General features: G+C 42.9%; 1 protein-coding gene across 1 annotated transcript in view; it reads left to right on the top strand.

Annotated features, from left to right (window-relative positions):
* SKAP1 (src kinase associated phosphoprotein 1) overlaps nucleotides 1–23,253 on the top strand; it is a 270,909-nt gene that overhangs the window by 222,188 nt on the left and 25,468 nt on the right. Inside the window, exons 5-10 of the mRNA XM_032429037.1 lie at nucleotides 289–366; nucleotides 1,240–1,323; nucleotides 4,914–5,038; nucleotides 7,380–7,443; nucleotides 9,554–9,745; nucleotides 17,538–17,588. Of these exons, the coding sequence (XP_032284928.1) occupies nucleotides 289–366; nucleotides 1,240–1,323; nucleotides 4,914–5,038; nucleotides 7,380–7,443; nucleotides 9,554–9,745; nucleotides 17,538–17,588 (594 nt within the window). The remainder of the gene's footprint in view (nucleotides 1–288; nucleotides 367–1,239; nucleotides 1,324–4,913; nucleotides 5,039–7,379; nucleotides 7,444–9,553; nucleotides 9,746–17,537; nucleotides 17,589–23,253) is intronic.

The following is a 23,253-nucleotide window of genomic DNA, read 5'->3' as shown; positions in this document are numbered from 1 at the left end:
TAATTCTCTAGAGTCCTTTTCTTGCCAATCCATACATATTTTAGGCTACTTCCTCTTGCACAAACTAATGTAGGTTTCGATCATTATAAGTGATTTTAGCATTAGATATAATTAGGAAGAGAAAATTTACCCTTTCCCCCCAATCATATAAAAATTGTTTTATTTTGTGCTGTGTTTAAGCAGCTGCCCTTCTGCACCCCCTTCATTAATGTGGAATATCTAAAGGAACCTAAATAAATGAAAATTCTGTCAGGTTTTAACAGAGCATTCTGCTGTTTTTCCTTTTAGGAGTGGAAGACATCATAAGAGGAGCTCAAGAACTTGATAACATCATCAAGCAAGGATACTTGGAGAAGAAAAGCAAAGGTACTGACCAGACCCACAGGTCTCAGAACATTCCAGGAAGGGAAGGGAAATGAGGAAAAAGAGGGCTAACATAGCAGGTGCTTTTTCTATGCCCAGTTCTGTGCTCAGGAGGGGGAAGGCCAAAAGGAAGGTGGGAGAGGAAAAGAAGTCTGATGTTTGTGCATAGGCTGAAGAGAGATGCCCCAAAATCTTCAGCCGATTGTGAGCTTCATCAGCATAGGAACCCGTTCTGCTTTGTTCACCTGGTACACAACAGGTGCTTAATAAAAATACTTGTTGAATGAATGAGTGATGATATTCTTGTTCTCATCTCTCAGTATGCTCCTGTAGAGTAAAACTATGTTGCCAAAGTGTAATTTTACATCCTGTGTGAAGCAACCCAGTTTCACAATTCAGAGGAGCCCGACTCTCGACCTATCACTCACTGGATTAAAATAGATACTGCTACCCTAACTAAGCCCAGGGTCCCAGGTTTAACACTCAAAAGGCAAATTGCCTTAGTACAATGAAAGCCTTTCTCATGCCTGTGGCCTGGAGCATCAGCTAGGTTTGCTAAAAGGCACCACATGAAAGTATCACAGAGAATTTGAAAAGTACTGGATGAGATTAGAACCCGAGAGCCATAAAGGAAGATAGATAGTGGGACTGCCGTGAGGGCCAGAACAGGCAAACCCTGTTTAGAATTTGGACCTTTAACTGAGCGAGCCCTCTGGACTCTGAGTCAATATGGGATAGCCTGTGGGAGTGAAAGGGAGGAGTTTACAGTCCATTAACCTAGGAAATAATAACACACTGGACTGTGTGTTGGACTTTACAGACTCGTCAGTGGTTGTAGCTACCTGAATATATGTCCCTTACCGCTCTTCCGTTTAGATCATAGTTTCTTTGGATCAGAGTGGCAGAAGCGATGGTGTGTGGTCAGCAGAGGCCTCTTCTACTACTATGCTAATGAGAAAAGTAAGTGTTCTTCATTTGCACAGCAGCATCTCCCTCCTGGATGCAAGCACTTCGTAAATTCTCAAGCACTTAGATCTCAAGATAGCAGTCTTTAACTAACACCCATAAAGGGACATGCTTGGGAAAGAAAGAGACTTGGGTAAGTAATACCTCGCCCATCCCCAAAAACTCAGATGCCAATTTAGAAATTATTTCCCCTTTAAACACTAGGATCGTGTGGTCAGCATATCAAAAGGTTATCTTTGGGGCGCCTAGATGGCTCAGTCAGTTAAGCGTCCAACTCTTGGCTTCAGCTCAGATCATGATCTCAGGGGTCATGGTCTCATGGGTCATGGGATCAAAACCCCAGGTGGGGTTCTGCACTCAGCGGGGAGTCTGCTTGAAGGTTCTCTCCCTCTGCCCCTCCCCCTATTCACGTGGACGCACGTGCTCACTCTCTCTCAAATAAACTCTTTAGATCATATAAATCTCTCAAATAAATAAATCTTTAAAAAAATAAAATGTTAGGGGCGCCTGGGTGGCTCAGTCGTTAAGCATCTGCCTTCGGCTCAGGTCATGATCCCAGGGTCCTGGGATCGAGTCCCACATCGGGCTCCCTGCTCGGTAGGAAGCCTGCTTCTCCCTCTCCCACTCCTACTCTCCCTGCTTGTGTTCCTGCTCTCGCTATCTCTCTGTCTAATAAATAAATAAAATCTTTAAAAAAAAAATAAAAAATAAATAAAATGTTAAAAAGTTATCTTTTATTATGACTAATAACATAATATCAAGGTTGAACACTTTGGCATTTTTTTTTAAGAACCTCAAACTCTTTTTTTTTTTTTAAGGTTTTATTTATTTATTTAATTGACAGAGAGAGAGACACAGCGAGAGAGGGAACACAAGCAGGGGGAGTGGGAGAGGGAGAAGCAGGCTTCCCACCAAGCAGGGAGCCCAATGCGGGGCTCAATCCCAGGACTGTGGGACCATGACCTGAGCCGAAGGCAGATGTTTAACCAACTGAGCCACCCAGGCATCCCAAGAATCTCAAACTCTTTATAGATGTTAATAATATAGTTAAAATATTGAGAAAAAATCTGAGAAGGATTTGAACAGCTTACCAACAGCCCAGAGATAGAACCCTTGGGTCCAAACTCTCTAAGAATATGCTCTCAACTTTATCTCACTGCTTACTGGGAAGTAGTCCAGTGGACATCCCTAGAGTCATGGAGTGTTGAGACCCAAATGGTTGCTGTGCCCAAGAGACACCCTCCAGCCAGATGGCAGCAGCAGTGAAGTGTTGACTCAGGCCAGAGGCAGCTTCTTAATGAGCCACCACTGAGTCAATCAAGCACAACACTCATATGCGATCCCTAGAAGACCTCCCATCCATGCTTAACAGTGTCGCTAAGTTCATGAGAAGGAACAGGATATAAGCACAGGTTGGAGGTAGCTACAACTAAATACAAGTTAAAAATTATCATTGTAAGTGAACACAAACTTTCAAAGAGGGGACACCCTCCTGCAGACTCTAACTAGCCCCAGGAATAATTCTATGAAGCAAGAGAGAAATTAAAAAAGCAACACATCAATTCTTGTGGGGGCTTTCCCAACTGGCACAGAGGCCAGTTATTCCGAGTAAAACCTTCATTTTCCTTCCAGTCATTCCCTGTTTCTCCCCTCTTCCTTCCTTCCCAGGATTATGCATCTCCCAATGCCTAGATATCCAGTCCCAGGGAATAATCAAATATCTACCCAATTGCCTTTGGACTTCCCATACCTTTGGTATTAAGATAGCAGAAAGAACTGCAGCTTTGCTAAATGACTTGGGATCCTTAAGATTTGCCCTTGGGCTTTAAGGCAGTTGGCTCACCCTGCTTTTCTGCCTACCACAGGTATCACTGACTTCATCTTGGGTTCACCCTCTTATATTCCTCGGAGACTTTCCCATGTAGGGGTGAAGTGTGAAGCACTACTTGGCAATCATAGCCGCATAGCTCAAAACCATCCCCAGCTTCCGTCCAACCCCCAGACCACTCTCCAGCCCAGCAACCACAATTTCTTCCCTGAATTCTAGGTGTACAAGCCAGCCAGGTACTATTTTCTTATTTTAAACCTTCAAACTCATATAACATTTACATCATTGTAAAAATGTTCTTCATTTCCCTTGCATTAAATAAGTATTTGGCATATCTGAACATAAAGCCAGGTATCGTGTTCAATCATTCAGAATCCTCTATACTCAAGGTGAGAGAGTGGGAGAGGGAGAGACGTGGAGACTTTTATGGACCATTTTGCCGTCAGGGTGAAATAAAACCTGGTGACCAAAGAAACAACAAAACATTTTAGTGGCCAGTTAGAACAAGGAGAGATACTTTAACAAAAAAGATTCTGGTGTCAAAAAGCACTGTTGCATGGCTCCCTTCTTGCCAGTTACTTCTTATTGTGCCCAAGACATTTTTCTTAGCAAGTATAGAGTGTTTGTGTATTTCTTTTAGCTCAACCAGGTAAGGATAGAGTCTTTCTCTTTTCTTTTCCTAATACTGTCATCCCACTGCCACCTTATCATCATCATCCTCAAAAAGCATGTATTAAACAATCCATTGCACATGATACAGGACACAAATCATCACCCAGACACTGTGGTTCCACTCTTCTGTATGTTCTGCCTGAACCACACCAGGAGGACACAAAATCATTGGAAACAAGATCCTCTTTTCCCATTCCTAATAGTTTATTAAAAAAAAAAAGGGGGGGCGCCTGGGTGGCTCAGTTGTTAAGCGTCTGCCTTCGGCTCAGGTCATGATCCCAGGGTCCTGGGATCGAGCCCCGCATCGGGCTCCCTGCTCGGCGGGAAGCCTGCTTCTCCCTCTCCCACTGCCCCTGCTTGTGTTCCCTCTCTCACTGTGTCTCTCTCTGTCAAATAAATAAATAAAATCTTTAAAAAAAAAAAAAGGAGCGACAGACAGAGTGGTCTCTCCTTGCCTTTCCTTAATCCTGTTCTTCCTTCTTCATTGCCCAATGATAATTAACAGTACTCTACTACTTCCCAATTTGACCTCTGGGAAGGGGGATAAAATACTGCGATTTAATTATTCTCCCTCTAGCACCAATTCCGACCTGGCCAGCAGGAGGGGGAGAGCAGTCTAGCCCAAATGCTACATAGGGCAGAGGAAGAGATCCCGGGAACTCATCACACCTCCCACACTGCTGTCCCTCCCCTCAAATGTGAGCTCTGCCGGCCCTGATGATAATATGCTACAGTTCTCTAATAGCCTTCAAGAGCCTCACGTTTACAGCCACACTCTCCCTGCTGTAATAATTCCTTCCTTCTGTTATTATAGATCTCTTAACATTCTAATAAATTCTCTGTCTCTGTTGTACTCTTTTGGCAAAATAACCTTTCATGTTGCATTTCCCTAGCTTGGCAGTGATCTCTGCCTTGCCGTCACAGTAGCCTCTTCTTAAGCTTCCTTAATAACCTTTCCTTGACTGTTGTGTTTCCTCAGGGATGTAACAGCTGTTTCCGTGCTTTTATTTTACATTCCAGAGAAGATGCCTTCCCTCGGTGGTTGCATCTCTCTGGGGATACAGGGAGCCTTCCTGTCTTGCAGGCAAGCAGCCCAAAGGGACCTTTCTCATTAAGGGCTACAGTGTACGGATGGCCCCCTACCTGCGAAAAGATTCCAAGAAAGAGTCCTGCTTTGAACTGACCTCCCAGGATAGGCGCAGCTATGAGGTAGGATGAGCCGAGGAGATGATGATCCTCATTTGTGTTGGAGTTCTGTTCCACGCGGCATGTGAGCTGGGGGTGCTATGCTGGGTTCCATCCTTTCTCTGTTACCTGCTCACTTCTTACCAGGACCTTCTTTCTTGACATGTCTTCACCTTTGCTATGTGATGCCCTCCTTCCTCCTCTCTCTTGTCACTCTCATCCCAGATACTGCCTTTGGTTGGCTTCCGCCCCTCACCACCCCCCCGTCCCAGTCTCACTCCATAGGTGAGAGTCTTGTCTATTGGAGCACACAATCCAATTCCTTATTCAACATGTCTGATTTCACACCTTCAATTCCCATTCTCTTTATTTTTTTTAACTATCTTTACTTCCTTCCATGAAACCCAGAAAAAGAAAAATCTGACTGTAGAATGAAAAATAAGTTACTTTCCCATATTCATCTTGCTATCCAAAATAATTTTCCTGTGTGTAGAAGCATTGTATATCTCTGGAAGGACTCCCAAGACATTGGTGACGATGATTAGTGAGTAGTAACAGTGATAACTAGAGGGACTAGAGTACCTGGGTTGGGGTGGGAAAGGCTTATTCTTCACTGTGTTCATTTTTATACATTTTGACACAATATAGTAGGTAATATAATAAGTAAGGCATTTATTAACTAAAGCAATTTTTAAAAATTCTGACTATGGGAATGTCATGATTTTCTCCGAAAATATATTTTTACGTGTGTGTGTATAAATATATATATACAAACAAATATTATTTCCTGCTTGTTGGTCATTTTTTCTTGTCACAGTTTTACTAAAACAATTTGGAAAATTTTTAGCTAACTTATGAAAAAGAGAAAAGACATGCTAAGGTTAATATTAACCACTTGAGTAACCTTTGACTCTTCAAATGCTTCTCAGTACTCATCCTTTTATGTTTCTATAGTATCTTAAACCTCGTTTTGATAAAACAAGCAGGTCTTCAATATGGAATTTCAAAAAAAGTTTTTTTTTATTTAAACTAAACTTTTCTAGAGAGTCCTTCATAGATATATACCTAACAGATGTATGCACTGGGCATGTATCTAAGTTATTTTTATTATTCAGTATTGATGGTGCCTCCTCCAGATAAAAATTTATATGACAAGTCTAAATCAATTTCCTTAGACATTTCTTATGGAAATGAGTTTTTAAGAAATCAAGAATGACAATGTCTATTAATAAGCATTAAGCAGGAACTAGGTTTCTTATACGGCACATATCTTTATCTTACCCTAATGGCCAGATAATAAAAATGTTTTTCAGGAACAGTCATTTCAAGTTGATTCATTTAAAATAAAAAAATGCTAAGGCTTGGTGCTTGACTGGCTTGTTTTGTGAATCAGAATGTAGAGTTTGTTTACTTCTTCTTTTCTTTGGCCCATTGAATCCAAATCATTATCATGGTCCGTGGATTCTTCCCCTACAATATCCTTTGGATCGTCCCCTTCTTACTTATTCCCACCGCCATCACAATAGTTGTCCCAACCACTTCCCCCAGAGGACTTGTGAAACAGCCTTCTAGCTGGTCTCCTGTCTCCAGTATCTCCCTTTTCTAATCCCTACTCCCCACAACTCTTGAAAGAATCTCCCACACCTTTTGCTAGAATTTACAGTGGTTTGCTCTTGCCTACATTTTAAGTCTGAGCACCTAGTACTCAGAGCCCCTTCACCAACTCCTCCCAGACTGGCAACATTCCCAAATCACCTGTTACTGTTCTCCAGTCAAGTTGATCTGCCTACCTTCCCCCATACACAGTGGTCTCATTCCTAATCTCCTGAACATGGTTCCCTCCACCAGGCAGTTTCCACCAACTCTTTTAAAATCCGACCAAAACAGTATTACTTGCACCAGCTTCCCTGGCTTTACTCCAGGCAAGTGCTCCTGTGCTCTCTCAGCATCCGACTGTTCTCAGATGCACCCTTCGTGGGTTCCCATCTCAAGTGTGTATCTTGTCTCCATAACTGATACACTGTTCTTTAAAGTCAGGAGTTTGGGTTTGCTTTTTTTTTTTTTTTTTTGTAACCTTTTCTCAAAAAAATGCCTGATGAATGCATGGATAATCGAATGAATGCATGTGAATGTGAAGGTCTGGACTCAAATAGTAGTCAACATTGGGTATACAGATGAAGGGAAATATCACTTTGAGTAAGATTTCGATCTTTTTTCTAAATATTAAGCAGACAGAGAATCCTCAGCTTTCAGCCTGACTCTGCAACTTGACTCACAGGCTCTTCTCTTTGAACCTCCCTCTAGGATTCATGGAAATTTTATGAATTCATGAAGGTAATAAATTAATTCACTAATTTTTCTCTAGTTTACAGCTGCTAATCCAGCTGAAGCCAGAGACTGGGTGAATCAAATCAGTTTCTTATTAAAGGGTAAGTATCCTTATTACAGAAACAACACTTAAGTGGATTTGCAGTTGAAGTTATATTGCATAAATATAATCCACAGTCTTCAATCTGTATTTTCTTTTCTGTTCATTCTCCCTTCTACCATCCCTTATATTATAACAACAAATAGTACCATGTATGAATCATAAGATAAAGAAATCATCAACCTGGAGATGACCTCTGTAGTATTCGTAATCACTAGAAAAGGAACTTCTGAAAACCAGCTCAGCTCCATTCGGTGCCTCACAACCCCTTATGTTCTGGAAAACAAATTCATGATATCAAATGTAAAGTCACCTAGATGCAATTTAGGTCCCAAATCTTCTCGTTTGAAACTTAGCAGGAAGTAGAAATCTATACTTGTCAAGGTGGCCTTCATCAACATGGACATTAAAAGCAAACTGTTCTTACCCAAACCACAATAAAATGTCCCTTGCTTTGGGATGGGAAGAGTCCTGCCTGAAGATGTTAAATGACTGCTCTTAGAGTACCCTCTGCTGGCCAGCCTGCAGGCACAGCAGTGAGAGTGGCCCAGGAAGGCTTATCTGGGAGTGGCCTGACAGGTAGAAACAGCCAACCTGAGTCCGTCACTTGGCATCAGATAACCCAGGATAGACCCTCGTGGCAGGACCCTGCCGCTGCAGAAAGGCAGAAACGCCAACGTTGTACATGGCCCAAGACCTAGGGAGAAGCACACCAGCCTAAAAACACCAAGTCTTTTCGTCTCCGTTTTTTTTTTTTTTTTTAATTCTGCTATAAGATTTTATTGTGGATAAAAAGAAGGAAGCACCAGAGCTTTAATTACAAGAATTGCCTATTTTACTCAGTTTATGCCTTTGCTATCACAAAAACAAACTATTGCATCTACCAAGAGCGTCACGTATAATAGACTGGAGCTAGGCAAACATGAACATTGACGGCAAGACTACAGGGTACACTCTCATCTAGGTGCCTTGGATTTATGCGTGTAATATACCCCTAAGTGTGTAAACCTCAATAAAACTCAAAGCAGCTTTATTGAGCTGTACCCTGTGGTACGTTCAGAATCCCACATTGAAGAAATTATTCATTCCATTTTATTTTAAAACAAACAAAATAATAACATATGGTTTAAGCCACAAATGTGTCTTTGATCCCTTCCTCATATGAGGTGGCACCAGAATTCCGATGAAAATTGTTGCAAAATCTTTATTAAATGCCTAATCAAGCCAAACAGTTTTATTGTGTTTTGAAATGAACATCGGATGTCTCTCCATCCATTCCTTCCCCAGAGTACCCTGACTGCACTCCCCCATCCTGCAGAGACCCCTCAGCAGGGTTTCAGAGAGCCTTCTGTACTAGACATCCGAGAGCGAACCTTCCCAGTTCCCCATTAAAATAAAAAACCAATCTCCCTCTCCTGCCCTGTGCTGCCCAGTGCTGTAATGTCTCAACATCCTCTCTGCAGTGACCCACTTTGAGGTCAGCCAGACTGCACAGTTACAGAATGACATGGTAACCCCGTGGCTCAGCCATTCCATTTGGTCTCGCACAACTGTTATATTTTTCTGTATCTCACTTTCCCTTCTTCCACTCTTGCCCGTTTTTCTCTTTACGAACAAACTTGTCTGACATTCTGCAGTGAGATCATGGGGGTGACGAGCTTCTGACAGCTCGGCTACCCTCCGGGAGCCACCATCGCTCCCAGGGCTCTGCACACCCTGGGGAGCCACAGGCCATCCCCCTGCCCTTTCTCTACTCAGGGAACAGTGCACGGGGTGCTGGCATTTCCTCTTCCACCTTCTTCTCAACCCTTCGCCTCTTGTGCTCATTCGCACACTCCTACTTTTCAGAGCTGCTTCATCCTGATCAAGTTTTATTGCAAGGAAGGATTTATGTTGATGGTTTAAACCTGACACAGTGCTAGTCTGGCCTTTCCTGTAGATTTCCTGGCACCAAGGCCCACATTAGAAATAACAGCACTTAACCCAGCGTTTCATTTTCTTTTGACATATCTTATTCTCATCCCTCCGCCTCCTTCTCCCTCTTCCCTTCCCTGCCTTATTCTTTCCTTTTTTCTCCCCATCTGGATTCATTCTCATCTCTGCCCTGGCAGATCTGAGCTCCTTAACCATTCCATGTGAAGAGGAGGAGGAAGAGGAGGAAGAGGAAGAGACGTATGATGATATCGATGGTTTTGATGCCCCAAATTCCGGTTCCCAATGCAGACCTGTCATCTTGCCTGGGAGTCTGGGGCTAAAAGAGCCCACAAAGGAGACAGAAGAAGATATTTATGAAGTCTTACCAGGTGAGAAATTTTGTCTTCTGATTATCTTCTATTAGTTTCAGAAATTCTTGACCTGGTGGAAGAATGTAAGTTTGAAACCTCCAGAGGAAGCCAAATCCCTGAAGAAAATAACATAGGGAAGCTTCAGTGGAGCTTCTATGATTCCCAGTACAAAAGCTCTCCCTTGCTCTGGGAGCAAGATGAATTGATCAGGGCATGTCTTTCACCTTTGCCATGCGAAGTAACTTATTACATATGTCAACAATAACTTAATTATTACATATGTCAACAAGGTTAAAGAGTCAAGTCTACTCATGTTGGCCTCCATTGGTTTACTCTGGATCTTGAGGTGGGTCATCAAAACTCTCTAGTTTCAACTTCTTTTCTGGGTAAATGTGAGAGTGAATAAAGTCGCCTCAAAATGATGAAGGTTATCAAAAGCCTAAAGGAGTACAAGTAAGTGCTGACAAACCTTGTCAGTAACCGAAGAAGACCCCGATGGAGTATAACCCATCAGTACCTGGTTCAGATATACCACAAATCTAATCGTCTCTCTCACACATAAACCTGTTTCCTCTGCCCACCATTACAGCAGGCCCATGTACGTATTTCTTTTCTTCCAAAGGCATGATAACTGGCATCTCAAAAAATGTATAGTCATCACTGCTTCCACATAGCCCCTTCTTGTGGGAACAACAGCAGCTGTTGAACGGCGCGGAGCACAGTGGGGGTCAGACTGTGGAAAACCAAAGCCTGAGCCTCTTAATTGTGAGGTAGTTAGACCACAGGAACGCTGAATCTTCAAGTCCATTCAGAAAGATTGCTCCTGTGGAAATTTGCCAGGAGTTCAGTGCTCTGCTGAGAAATTCAAGTTAAGCCGAAATTTATAGCAATTTAAACCTCGATCCCAGATGAACTTAGGAACTAAGGTGAATCTAACACTCGGGCCCCTGAAGACAGGACTGGTTGCTAAAAAGCAGGGTCAGTAAGCAACTTGCATTTCAAGGCTTCCTAAGAAGGTCCAACCCTGTCCCAATGCTGCATTTGTCTCTTCCCTTGGGGGTGCGGGGGTGAGCCACGTCATTGCTTCCTGAGTCAAGGAGCCGGGCTGTGGCCCCATGTCTCCTTCTTGCTGAGGACTTCACCTACTTCCCCATCCACCAGGGAGAGCCTGCTTCTTCTCCTAGCACTTCCAGCCTCTGCCAGTCCCGACTTCCCCAGCCTTTTTGTTGTGTTTTATTATGCAAATGATATCTTGGTTGAGGTCGAGCCATTTCTTGTGTCTGAAGTTAAAAAAAAATGATAATTTCCTCAGCAAGTCATCGTCGTTAATGAAGTTTTACAAAAACAGATACAACCAAAGGAAAATAAAATTTCACAGGTGATAAATTTTTCCAATTTCCCTGGCAGAATTCGATAGGATTGTTAAATTAAGAGTGAAGGTGTCTGTTAGAAAGCAACGAGCAGTGATGGGTAATTTTATAGAGTGGAAAATTGAATCAAATTGCTACATTAAAACACAGCTCCTCTGAGAATCTTCCCTTTCACAGTCTGCTCCATTGCAACAGCAGGGTGCAGAAATGGATCTAATTCACAACACTCCCTTAAAGGAGATGTACTCCCCAACTTGGCCAGAATCTTCTTAGGGAGCTCACATTCTACTCACTCCCATCTAGGCTGGAGGAAATATCCGGGTGACACTCCACTTTGGGTTACACCTGTGGAAGAGTGCTCTGGGAAAACCTCACTGAACCACTCAGCCTTCTGGGGAGCAAAGAAGGGCCTTTTCATGCACGGGGGCTGATGCTCAGAGGCGCAGAGCAAAGGGCAGGAAAGAGAAGGAGCATCGGGAAATAAGATGATTTTGAGACCATCACCTTACCCCAGATGATGGGTCAATGAATGTATGACTGGCTTCTTAACGACCATCCTTCCCTTGCCTCCTCAACTCTTACCCTTGGCCATCCCGGCACTGCCGAGGGTCCCAGGGCATGCCTCCGAACTTCGCACCAGTTGAGATGTTAGAGTAGACTCTGGGGGCATGGACACTGGCCTGCTTTCCCGAGGAAAACCGCTTCGCCTATGCTCACAACTGTCCCCCGAAAGTGAGGAAGGCCACACTGCAGGAGATCCAGGGTGTCTTTCTTCATGTTAGGGAAACCGCAGCTAACTAACAGGTTCTTTCCCGAAAAGAACCATCTATCCATCCCAGTTTTTAGAGACAGCATTGGAGGTGGGCTATATTGGCATTTAATGATGATAAGAATATTTCAGCCCTGAGTCTCCATCCCCCAGCTTCCCACCCACGCCACTCAGCTTGTTGCTTCTGGAATTTTCTGTTCACTATACATGTGCCACAGTACCAGCCCTGGAGGAATTGGAAGGGAATGTGAGGGCAGCTGACAATGCCTACCCTCTGCTGCCATCTCACAAGATCTATGGAGCAGCCGCATGCAAGAGACAGCAAGGTATCGCAGGTAAAAGTGCTGGCTCTGAGTCAGAATGGACCTGCTCAGCCACCTGCTAGCTGTGAGACCTTGAGCAAGTGATTTGCCCTCTGTGTGTGTGATTTTCCCACCTGTACAATGGGGATAACAATAGTACCTGTCGTAGAGGGATGCTGTGAGAAGCCTAGAACTGGAGTGTGTAAAACACTTAGAATGGAACCCTGGCATACAGTGAGCACTCAGTAATGCTGGCCGTTAGTAACTTGGTGGTGTTTAAATAGGAAGGGTTACCTCCTTGAAAAATTGAGGGATGGCTAGTTCCCCACCTCCACCAACCAAACCTGAGACAGTCCAGTTGGACATTTTCAGCTATATGTATGAAGCAGGTGAAATTGAAAATCCTGAGCAGATGGAATGTGGAGCACACCTTCTGCTCAGGCCCGTTTTTACTGCAAAGACAGGTGCTGGGTGGAGGGATGGCCAATGGTAACGTTGGATTGTGCTAACACTGCATACCCATCAAAAGTCAAATGATTTGGGCTTCTCACATTTGTTTCATTATAACAGGTAAATGTGCTTTGCAGAGAATACTTAGCATTGATGACTCTGCTACGGCTTCCTCTTTGGGCTGGGGCCTACACAAGCCCCATGGTCTCTATTGGAAGGCCACGTAAGTGAGATCTCCCTTCCAGAATATAATTTCAGTGGTCTTCCTAGTGGAGAGAAAAGTGCTTGTAACACATACCAAGTCAATACAAAAATGTTTTTTTCCTAATCAAAATAATGTATGGGTCATCAAATTAAATGCACTACATCACATTGATCATGGGATAATTAGCATTTGCTACGTGGCTGGCACCATCCTTCCCATGAGGGAAAATCAGAGCGCTCGAGGTTTTCAGCCAAGACCACAAAAATATTAGTCCTGGGTAATATGGTTTCAAGGTTGGTATCTGGTGGAATTTCTGAGCATCCGTGTTGAGCATATGGGGGCCCTTGATTTTTAAGATCTCATTTGCAGTAGATTAAACTATAGGGAACTACCACAAAGAAATACTAAAGCAATCTGTGGAAGATGGGAGGCTTTGCTGAGCTCTCTCTCACCCCTCCCCGGAAATTATTTTACAGGCTAGCACAGGCCCAGTTTTGTGATTCAGTATTCCATAAAAGGACAACTTTTATCACGTTTCACTTTGTCTAGGGCCTCAAAGCTGGAATCCAGCAAGGCGCCTGAGACCATTGTACAGCTTTAACTGGGGCCTTGTCACAGCTGCACTGACAACAGAATCTGGCTGTGTTCTCAGGAGAGATTTCAGGAGAGCAAACGGGAAGAGAGACAATGAGTTCTCCCTAGGAATTTCTGTGTGCATTCCGATGCTGCCCACACTGCCCCGGAGGGTTATTACAGACCCAGAAACCAGATTGCTTTATAATAAAGCATATAACTGGGTGGTTTTTTGTTTTTTGTTTTTTTAATTTGAGTCAAATGGAAACAAGCATTCTATGGAATTATTTTTTCCCCTTTCACTGTTGTCCAGACCCACAGGAAGAAGAAATGGTGAGAGTAGGTCTAAGGAAAGAAAAAAACAGACGCCAAAAACACAAAGTTTATGAAGAAAGGGATTTTCAGCTTCACAGAAAAGCAACAGCACTCCATGGGAGGGAGCTTCAAAGAGTCAAAGCCATCAGCAGGCCTGAGCTTCCTGGCCCTTTCTCTCTCTCACTCCCGTGCACACTGGGCCCCAGGCACCAGGTGTTGTTTGGCCCAGCACCAAAACCAGGATCATGCTGGGGTTTTTTTCACCTAGAACATCCTCCCTGAGCTCAGCCTATGAAACCCTGCTCCTTCTGCTCAAACATGTCTCCTTAGTGACACCCTCCCAGATACTCAACTAGAATTGAGCTCCGTTTCAGCCCTTACCACAGTGATTTGTATTCAGGTCTTTCTCCTCCAATTAGTAGGTGCTCAATTATTACTTGTGAAATTAAATTCAGCGCATTCCAAGTGTTGCAGTTAGCACAAATTGGATTTGATATCATGTTCATCAAGACCCATACCACAGAGATAGGATGCAAATATTCTGAGGTAACAGTTGAGATTAAAAACTATACAACAGAGAATTAAGTGTGTTATTAGCATCTTGCTCATATTTTCTATGTGGTCTGAAGAGGTGCTGTAGCATCCACAGATTTATAGCATATCTGTGCCTGCCGTGGAGTGCTTTCCATTTCTACTTTCCTGCATGCTGTTTCTGTACTCTGAGTCTATCTGCATTTCTGTTGCATCTGTCACCAGAGCACCTTGACATCTGGTTGCACATTGATACATTTGGCATTTTTTAAGCTTCTGTCACCTTGCTTTGTTTGGGGGAAGTGATTTCCCTCTTTCTGATCCAGTCATTTTTTCCAGCGTTGTTCTCAGTTTAGCCGATGTCAGAGAAAGCACTTCAGAAAGGAGCCAGGTGTCATGGGAAGCTGGTTCCTCTCTGTGTCTCTGCGGTGAAGTCAGTGTCCTGTTCCTTTCAGCCTCTCATTAGTGTCCCTGACATTGTGCCAAGAGTGTTGATTGAAATCAACTCTCTGGATACTGAGGCTCATTTGTGATGCCCCATGGTTCTCTCACATGTTCGCACAGCTCACAGAATCTTCCTCAACTGTTTTCCCAGTTGAGATGAGATATTTGGGAATCAAGTAGAGCATTTAATGTAATAAGTGGACAGTAATCTTTAGAGGTTAATTTGTTTAAAATCTATGTAAGGTTGGGGTCCCATATGCCCTGTTAGGAGCAAGGACCATTATAATCTATTACTGTTTAAAGTTGAGCTTGCACATAAATTTTAATTATCTCTTAAATGAAGATGTATTCCAGTAGATGTAATGCTAAAATGCCTAATAATATTCTTATAAAGAAGTTCAACAAGCTCTTTAGCCTAAAGAAAATTTTTTTTTCAAAATAATCTCTTTAAAATTGAAGGTTCATTTTACAGATGAAAAAGAGAGAGAGAGAGAGAGAGAGAGAGAGAAATCTAGCTGTTTAACCCACCCTCTTTTGTGAGCAAAGAGACATTTCTTTCTGGGGCCACGTAATTGGTTTTCTCGACTTTGGAGTTTGAAAGATGCCAGTTTGATCTTACTGAAGGATCCGAGGTAAAGTGTCCGCCTCTCTGCAGCTGGGAAGGTGCTGAGAACTGCTGTCTTGTACACCAGCTGTGGAGAGCATTGCCTTCCCTACGGGACGGAACCTCCATGCTCACACCTTCAAAGGCACAGCACCCAGCCTCTCACATCCGTAGCTAGGCTTCTTGACTTGAGCCCCCTTTCAGCCCCCCGGGAAGGTCAACATCAGATAGAACAGATGTGGGGATTAGAGCTATGGCCAACGTTCTGCTTTCTTTCTAGGTGACTCCACAGAGTATCTGGTCTGGAATTGAACGGCGTAGAACCGATTTTTATTTTTCCCATTTTTGTATCATGACTAGATTAAGTGCTGTTGCCTGAAAGGATAAAGGAATCAAGTTTAGTTTTCATTTTTATCATTGCAAATACATTTACATTCTCCTATTTTACAAATGCAAAGAGCAGGCAAGCCACTTTCAATAATTTATTTTAAAATCAATGCTAATGAGGTTATGTCTCGTCAGTGGCCGAGTTTTACAATAAAGTCTGATTTATTTAGAAAAGATCTTTGGTGTAGCTTCCCATCTAATGGTGGTGGGAAGGAGGTGGAGTCACAGGCACGGTGACCCTCCAACTTCGGATCCAATTTGTAATTCACAGAGGAGATCTGACCCAATTTACATTGATTAGAATTGGGAGGAAGAGACATCTGGGCACAGACAGCCGAGGTAGAATAAACCGTCTCTGCAAAAGTGCCTAAGCACAGCAAATTATTGGTCTTTGTGATTGAGTTGTTTGGTATCAGCAGAAGAGATGCTCCCTGTCCAAATTATTGGGTATCTCTAAAACTGAGGCCGTACCAACTCTTCTTTTAATGTTTTCAATCCTGTGAAATTGGTCCCATGTCAAAAAGGAAAAGCATCAGGGCAGAGGAAGGAAGGAAGTGGGCAAGTAATAGGAAGACAATGTGCAAAGAATGATGTTTGACATGATTTATTTCAGCAAGGTCTATTTCCGATATTTGATTTCACTCCTCCATTATCTCACATCTTTATTCCTCATCGCGGGGCGGGGGGGGGGGTTGGGGGGCCACTACAGGTGGTCAGTAGGAAATTCTCTGTTGTGAGGCCATACATGAAGGTAAGAAGAGTTGAGTTCTTTCCCCACAGAATCTTGTAGGGCAAATATACATTACATATATGATAATTTTTTAATCTGGGTGACAACCTAAGTATTCAATCTTCAAAATGTTGCTTATTATGCCCCATTCATTGTGTGTGTGTGTGTGTGTGTGTGTGTGTGTGTGTGTGTGTGAGAGAGAGAGAGCATGCGCAGAGATGATGAAAAGGAGAATAGCAACTGTGTTTTTGCTCATCTTACTCCACATAGAAAATGGCTTAATATGAGTCTGGTACTCATGCTTTCTTTGTAAAGACCCAATTCCCATGGTATCAGGTAGTATGAAGTCTGAGATGAAACAGGTTAATGAGGGTAAGAAACAGGCCAATCATGTTGTGACTTTGACCATATAAACACTTGATTGGAGTTAGACAACAGCACTGACTTAGAACCCATTGTGTACCTGCAGCAGTTAATTAAAAGACCATTCCAACTGCCCTCAGGAGCTTACACTCTAATGAACAAGGCAGGCTGAATAACAACAGTAAAAAGATAACTATAAGCCCTAAGTACTAGGAACGTAAAATTACCTACATGACCAGCTTCTGCTACAGCTGAACAAAACTTGATACATTAAGGACTAATTAATCATGGAGCTTTTAAACACATGCTTAGCCACACACACACACACACACACACACACGCACGCACACACACACCCATAACTCTGGATGCTTACATAGAAACAATACATTTAGAAGAGAATTCTAGAAGGAGAGGAGAAATAGAGCTTGAGGGAAAGGATCAGGATTCTAGTGATAGGTGCCTAAATAATCCAGTGGATTGAAAGCTCCACAAGGGCATGGACCCTGCCAGTCTTGTCCATTGCTGGGCCTCCAGTTCCTAGTGTAGCACCTTGCATATAGTAAGCGCTTAAAAACGTTTATGAATGAATGAATGGGGAGGGAAGGAGAGGGCCAGTTTGAAGATGCAAGATGATTTAAAAAAAAAAAAAAAGAAGAACAATTATTGCCTTGAAAAGAGCATGATGAGAAAGAAGACCCACCAGTATAAAGAGCATAAGACTATCAACCACTAATTGCTAATGCTGATCATGTTTATCCCCTCAGATGAAGAGCATGATCTAGAAGAGGATGAGAATGGCACTCCACATAAAGAAGGTATGAGAGCCTCACAAATATATAGGTACTGGGTAGGACGTTCAGGCTTCTGACTGGAGAAGGCACTTTTGTTCAGACTACAAATATTACTGGGCTCACTAATTAAGAGAGTACTGGTGTGTCAACCTCAAAAGCCCCAGATAAGATGACTGGACAGGTAAATATTTCAACCTTCAAAGCAGCCACTCACCTTAATTAATGTTCCCAGAACAGCTAAGATTTATCCTAGAGAGGGTAAGAAACCAAACCGGATATTTATTTTTTCCTATCAGTATTTCCTAAATCAGTACAGTGAAAATAGAATTGCCTCATCTCTAAGAGAGCAAAGGATTGAGAATGGAAAGAATGGAAATGTCTCCTCTTGGAGAGGCCCGGAGATTGCAAGTTCAGAGGGGAATGGAAATGTGTCAGATCTGAAAAGTGAACCTGGGGTGAAGGATAGAACTCCTTGGTGATGCTGACTTCTGATGGCCTGGTTTGATTCCAGGCACATCTGGAAATGAGTATGTAACAGGTTTGTTGAATACAAAATTACATCTTATTCATCCCAGACTGTTAACCATGCTTCAGGCAGTTAGTGAGCCCATCCTTTTCTAAGGTCAGATGCCCCTCCAAAGCCTCTTTAAGTGAACCAAGGACCTATTCCACCCTTGTCAGTGAAGGAATGTGAACTGCAAGGGCCACCTCAAGGACATTCATCTCATCAGCAGAGCCTAAATTGTGGCTGATATAGATACTAGCTGATTTTTTTCTTAGAGATTCTATGAAAGTCTTAAACCTAGGAGTTCTTCCCAACTCTCCCTCCCTGGTCCTTCCCCATTTCCCTGGCCCTTCCTTTTCCCGTTCTCCTCTCTCTTCTCGTTTTTTTGCTGTTTCTTCTCTTCGTTATCCACTCGGTAAGGCCCCCTTCTCCTAAGGTTCGTGTTCTAAGGGAAGTGGATATGTAACAGTTTTAGTGAAGGACCTAACTTCGTCAATGCCCAACTTCTCCCAGGGAGAAGAGGCAGTATCAGAAGTCAGATGCCAGAGCAGGAGAGAAAGAAAGAACTGTCACAAGTGTGGTCCAGGATTAGCGTAGCTTCCAGTGAGCACTTCGTAACAATGAACCCATATAATTAAGTCCATTCTGAAACCTATTTTCTACTGTTTCCTACTCGATGTGCAGAATTCCAACAGAAAATCTGTTTTCTGACCAACGTATGTCCCATGTCTTTTCTCAACCAACTTCTATCACCAGTGCAGGAAAGAGACGCTTCATATAGACAGATTGGGTGGAATAACTATAAACTTCCTGTGGCCAACTTTATAGTAAACTCCATTCAGGAAGCAGCAGTCTCTGGCAAAAGTCTAAAATTCAGTTTCAGACTCCTCCCTCATCACATTTCCTCGTTCAACCTTTCTTTCTGAGGTTCTATCTTGGGTGGGGGGATGAGGAGGGGAGATTTATTTCTTAACTGTTTCAACAGCTCTATTTCAAGTAAGTTAAAAAAAAAAAAAAAAAACTTTTGTTCCTCATGCTTCCTTCCGCCAAAATAGGTGTTGTTAAAGTGTAGTGAACTCTAAATATGTTTCTATGGTTTATACTTCCCACCAGTTACAATGATTGGTGACTTGGTGATTAAAAAACAGAGGACTTTTTGGGGTGCCTGGGTGGCTCAGTCATTGGACGTCTGCCTTCGGCTCAGGTCATGATCTCGGGGTCCTGGGATCGAGCCCCACGTCGGGCTCCCTGCTCAGTGGGAAGCCTGCTTCTCCCTCTCCCTCTCCCCCGGCTTGTGTTCCCTCTCTCACTGTGTCTCTCTCTCTGTCAAATAAATAAATAAAATCTTAAAAAAAAAAAAAACAGGACTTTTTGCTCTCTCTGCAGAATCTGAGGCAGGAATTTTTATTATTTGTGTTTACTTATTTATTTATTGAATTTATACAGCGCCTTTTCTCCAAAGGAGCTATAGAAATGGCAACAAATATGGAGCATCCAAATGTCATCACTTAGCTTTATAACAATAAAATGTACAGGTCCAAGGAAAGGGTAGGCAGGCCCATGAAGGCATATAAAACGGAACTCTAGGACAATGTGAATTCTTATGTAACAGACAAGCTACACAAGTTCGGTTCACTTAGTTTTTTTCTCAAGTGTCACATGTCTTTGGCAGAGTTTGGTGGGAGCAGGGCGGGGGGTGGTGTTTTCTCCTAAAAGATATTATGGCTAGCAGGGTTACCTTTTTTTTTTTTTTAAGATTTTATTTATTTGACAGAGAAAGACACAGCGAGAGAGGGAACACAAGCAGGGGGAGTGGGAGAGGGAGAAGCAGGCCTCCTGCAGAGCATGGAGCCCGATGCAGGGCTCGATGCAGGGCTGGATCCCAGGACCCTGGGATCATGACCCGAGCAGAAGGCAGATGCTTAACGACTGATCCACCCAGGCGCCCCATATCAGGGTTACCTTTAAAATCCACATACTCTTCTCCAGAACTCTTCCAGGGATCCTGTTCCCAGAAATGCTGTGCTTTCCCATGATAGAATTACTAACATTTTTAAAGCCCAACTAGATCTTATCAGAAGAGGGGGGGGAAAAGGAATTCAGTTTATCCTCATTGGGTGTTAATGACCCTGTAAGATGTAATTTCTTTTATTTTATTCTGTTACCTAGAAAATCTATCACAGCCTTGTAGTATTGATTGTTCAATCTATAAAGAGCTCAGTTTACAGCATGACTGTTAGTAACAGGGTTATTTTAATGAGTGAGTCTTCAACACCTCAGATTCTCACTAAATTGCAACCCATCAGCCTAACAGTCTAACACTAAGTGTCTTCCGTGATGAGAGTTTATCTCCCTTCCCTATCATGAGAAGGTAATGTCCAGGTAACCAAAAAGAAAACTCGTTCTGTGTTGTTTATACAAAAACTCGTGTCCATTGGCTTGGGTCGGCCATGTCAAATAAAAAGCCGAGCTGAAGGCACAACTCATCCTTAGATACATCAAATATCTGACCAAGGAAGATCTCCAAACATGTTGTTTTCACTCTAAAATCGTGGGCAAACTCAGCCAAAAAGGAGCCCACAAGCGGTAATTTCTGCAGGGCAGAAATGTGGTCACTGATGAGCTTCCACCACTAAGGCACCTTTCCATGTTAGTGCATATACCAGTGGAGTGATTCCACGAAAGAAACAGGGAAGCCACAGAGGGCTTTGCAACTCTTACTTTTTGAAACCTGTTTCCCAAGACCAAACATAAGTTGAGCATCAGCCAGCTACAATTTTGGCCCAATAAAAGGAGCATAGGAGATGAAGATCAGGATTTGTGAGTGTTCTCCATCCAGTTCAAGATCATACTTACAACATTAAGGACCATAGAAATTTCAAAACTCAAGATTAAAGGGCTATGAAAACAAGCAAATGGTAATGTTCAGCAGCTCTTCCTGTTCTAGTGTCTTAGCCAGCGGAGCTTGGCAAATTTCTTTTTTTTTTCTTTTTTTTAAGATTTTATTTATTTATTTATTTATTTGAGAGAGGGTGCATGAGCGTGGGGAAGGGGCAGAGGGAGAGGGAGAAGCAGGGAGCCCCACGCAGGGCTCGATCCCAGGACCCTGAGATCATGACCAGAGCCAAAGGCAGACGCTTAACTGACTGAGCCTCCCAGGCATCCTGGCAAATTTCTTTATGCCTTTCGTTCTGAAACAGTAAGGTATCGGACTGAGTCTGTTTTAATGGACTGAACATGGTGGACTTCTCCAGCCTGGCTTAGAAAATATTCCAATTCCCTTCCAGTGGGTCACTGCTTTGGCCTTCTATGTCCATTTCTCACCTACCCATGGTCTAGCAAGGACTGGGTTTATCCGTCTTCTCATTCTGTCTCTCTTTTCCATAATTTGTTAAGTAGTTGCTCCCATAACCAGGCCTCATTAGCACAGCCCCTTGGTTCATCAAGCAAATGTAAACAACATGCTGACCTGCCTTTTAGCCTCTTTTTCTTGGTCACAACTTGAATTCTGGAGCTACCCAGTGTCTCCCAAACAAAAGCCCAAGGTGACATATGAATTCTGGAAGGAACACAGTCAAGTTCTGTTGTCTCTAAGGAGGAGGACAGGCAAAAAGGTATCCTGGTCCTTTTTACCTTAGAACTCTCCATGTCATAGAGGCTCATTTTCAAATTCTGACCCTGTCAACAGTAGTACCAACCTGGCCTCCTTTACAGGAGAAATGACTATTACTGGTTATAAAGAACTTGGTGTGCAATGGCAAATGCTTTGCAATAAATACCTAGAGAAGAGAGAAAACAATATATTTTTAAACTTAGACTATTGCTATTCTTCCTATGACATTTTGTTTGCTGGGAGCTTAGCTTCTCTTACATGGGATAAAGAAAATAAGATGCTGCCCCCCCTTTTTTTTCTCTAGAAAAAGTCCTTCTCAGCTCTGCTTGCAATTTAAATGCAGTGATCATACCCATTAGCTTCTCTATCATTGTAATTGTTGTTAATTGTTATAACTGTTTTAGTTATTAGTGGTGTCATTATTGCTCTAGGTCCTCTGTCTGTTTTATGCTGAATATATTAGTGCTTTGCTTTTGAATTACCAGGCTTTATTTAGTGTAGAGTTACGTTTTTTTGGAGAGACATTGAGAAATGCTGGCATTAAGCTTTATTCTTTTGTTTTTCATTCCAAATGGACAGACTGGAAAAAAAATAATTAGATGGAATAATGTCCTCAAAATGAGAATGAGGATGCTTTGAATTAATTAAATGGTCAGAATGCTGCACCATGTCTGATCTCAGACTGCTGCTAGAGTCGTGTAAACCTAAAAGAACCTCAGTCCAGTCCACAGAGGAAATCCTCTCTCAGGCTCCCAATTCCTCACTGGTCTAAAGACATCAGTCTCCTCAGGCATTCCCCTGTTTATGACCTGGGCAAATTTAGGGAGAAGCTGGACTGCCCCGGCAAACTTCCAGGCCTTTAAGCTCTTCCAGAGGCAAAGGGTCAGGAATGAAGCCCTCCTCCACCTTACCTCTTCCCCTCTTCAAGATCTTTAAATAACACCCACTCTCAGTCAGGTGTTTATAACACAACCAAAGCTTCCGGGAAGCCTTCCGTGAAGTTAGCTTCCCTGTTCTACACAGCACCCTCAACTTCCCCTTTGAAGACATATCACAATCGTAGATAAGTAAATATCTGTACGACTCTGTTTCCCAGTACCTCCCCCACTGGACAGTAGCCCAAAGAGCAGGGACGGTGTGTGGCCAATGTGGAATTCCCAGCATCCCACATGGTCCCAGGCACTTCGTAAGCGCTGTGGACGTGTCTGTTGAATGCTAAGGAATGAATGTAGAGAAGTTGTGTGCACACATACACATAAATGCAAGTCACACCTATATTAAACAGGGAGTCTGCAATACCGAGTCCAATCTTGTCCAGTTAAAGCGTTCCTCCTCACTGAATTCCCTAGTACCAGAATACCTCTGTCTGGACAGCAAGTCCCCATGTTTAGCCCTTCATTCTGCTTATTTTTCGAAGCCGTCCTTTTATGGTTCTAGTTCTGACAATTCTGGTTCTTGGGCTAGGTAAACTATCTGCCAGATTCCTGAGCTCTATCTTCTTTTAGCCTTTAGCTTATGAAGAACCAAAGGCATTTTCTATATTTTTTCTTGGAAGGCTCTTGTTTTCTTCC

This window comes from Phoca vitulina, unplaced genomic scaffold (assembly GCF_004348235.1).
Source record: "Phoca vitulina isolate PV1807 unplaced genomic scaffold, GSC_HSeal_1.0 scaffold40, whole genome shotgun sequence".
Lineage (NCBI taxonomy): Eukaryota > Metazoa > Chordata > Mammalia > Carnivora > Phocidae > Phoca > Phoca vitulina.
The sequence above is the reverse complement of the archived record's forward strand: the minus strand, read 5'-3'. Positions and strand labels throughout refer to the sequence as shown.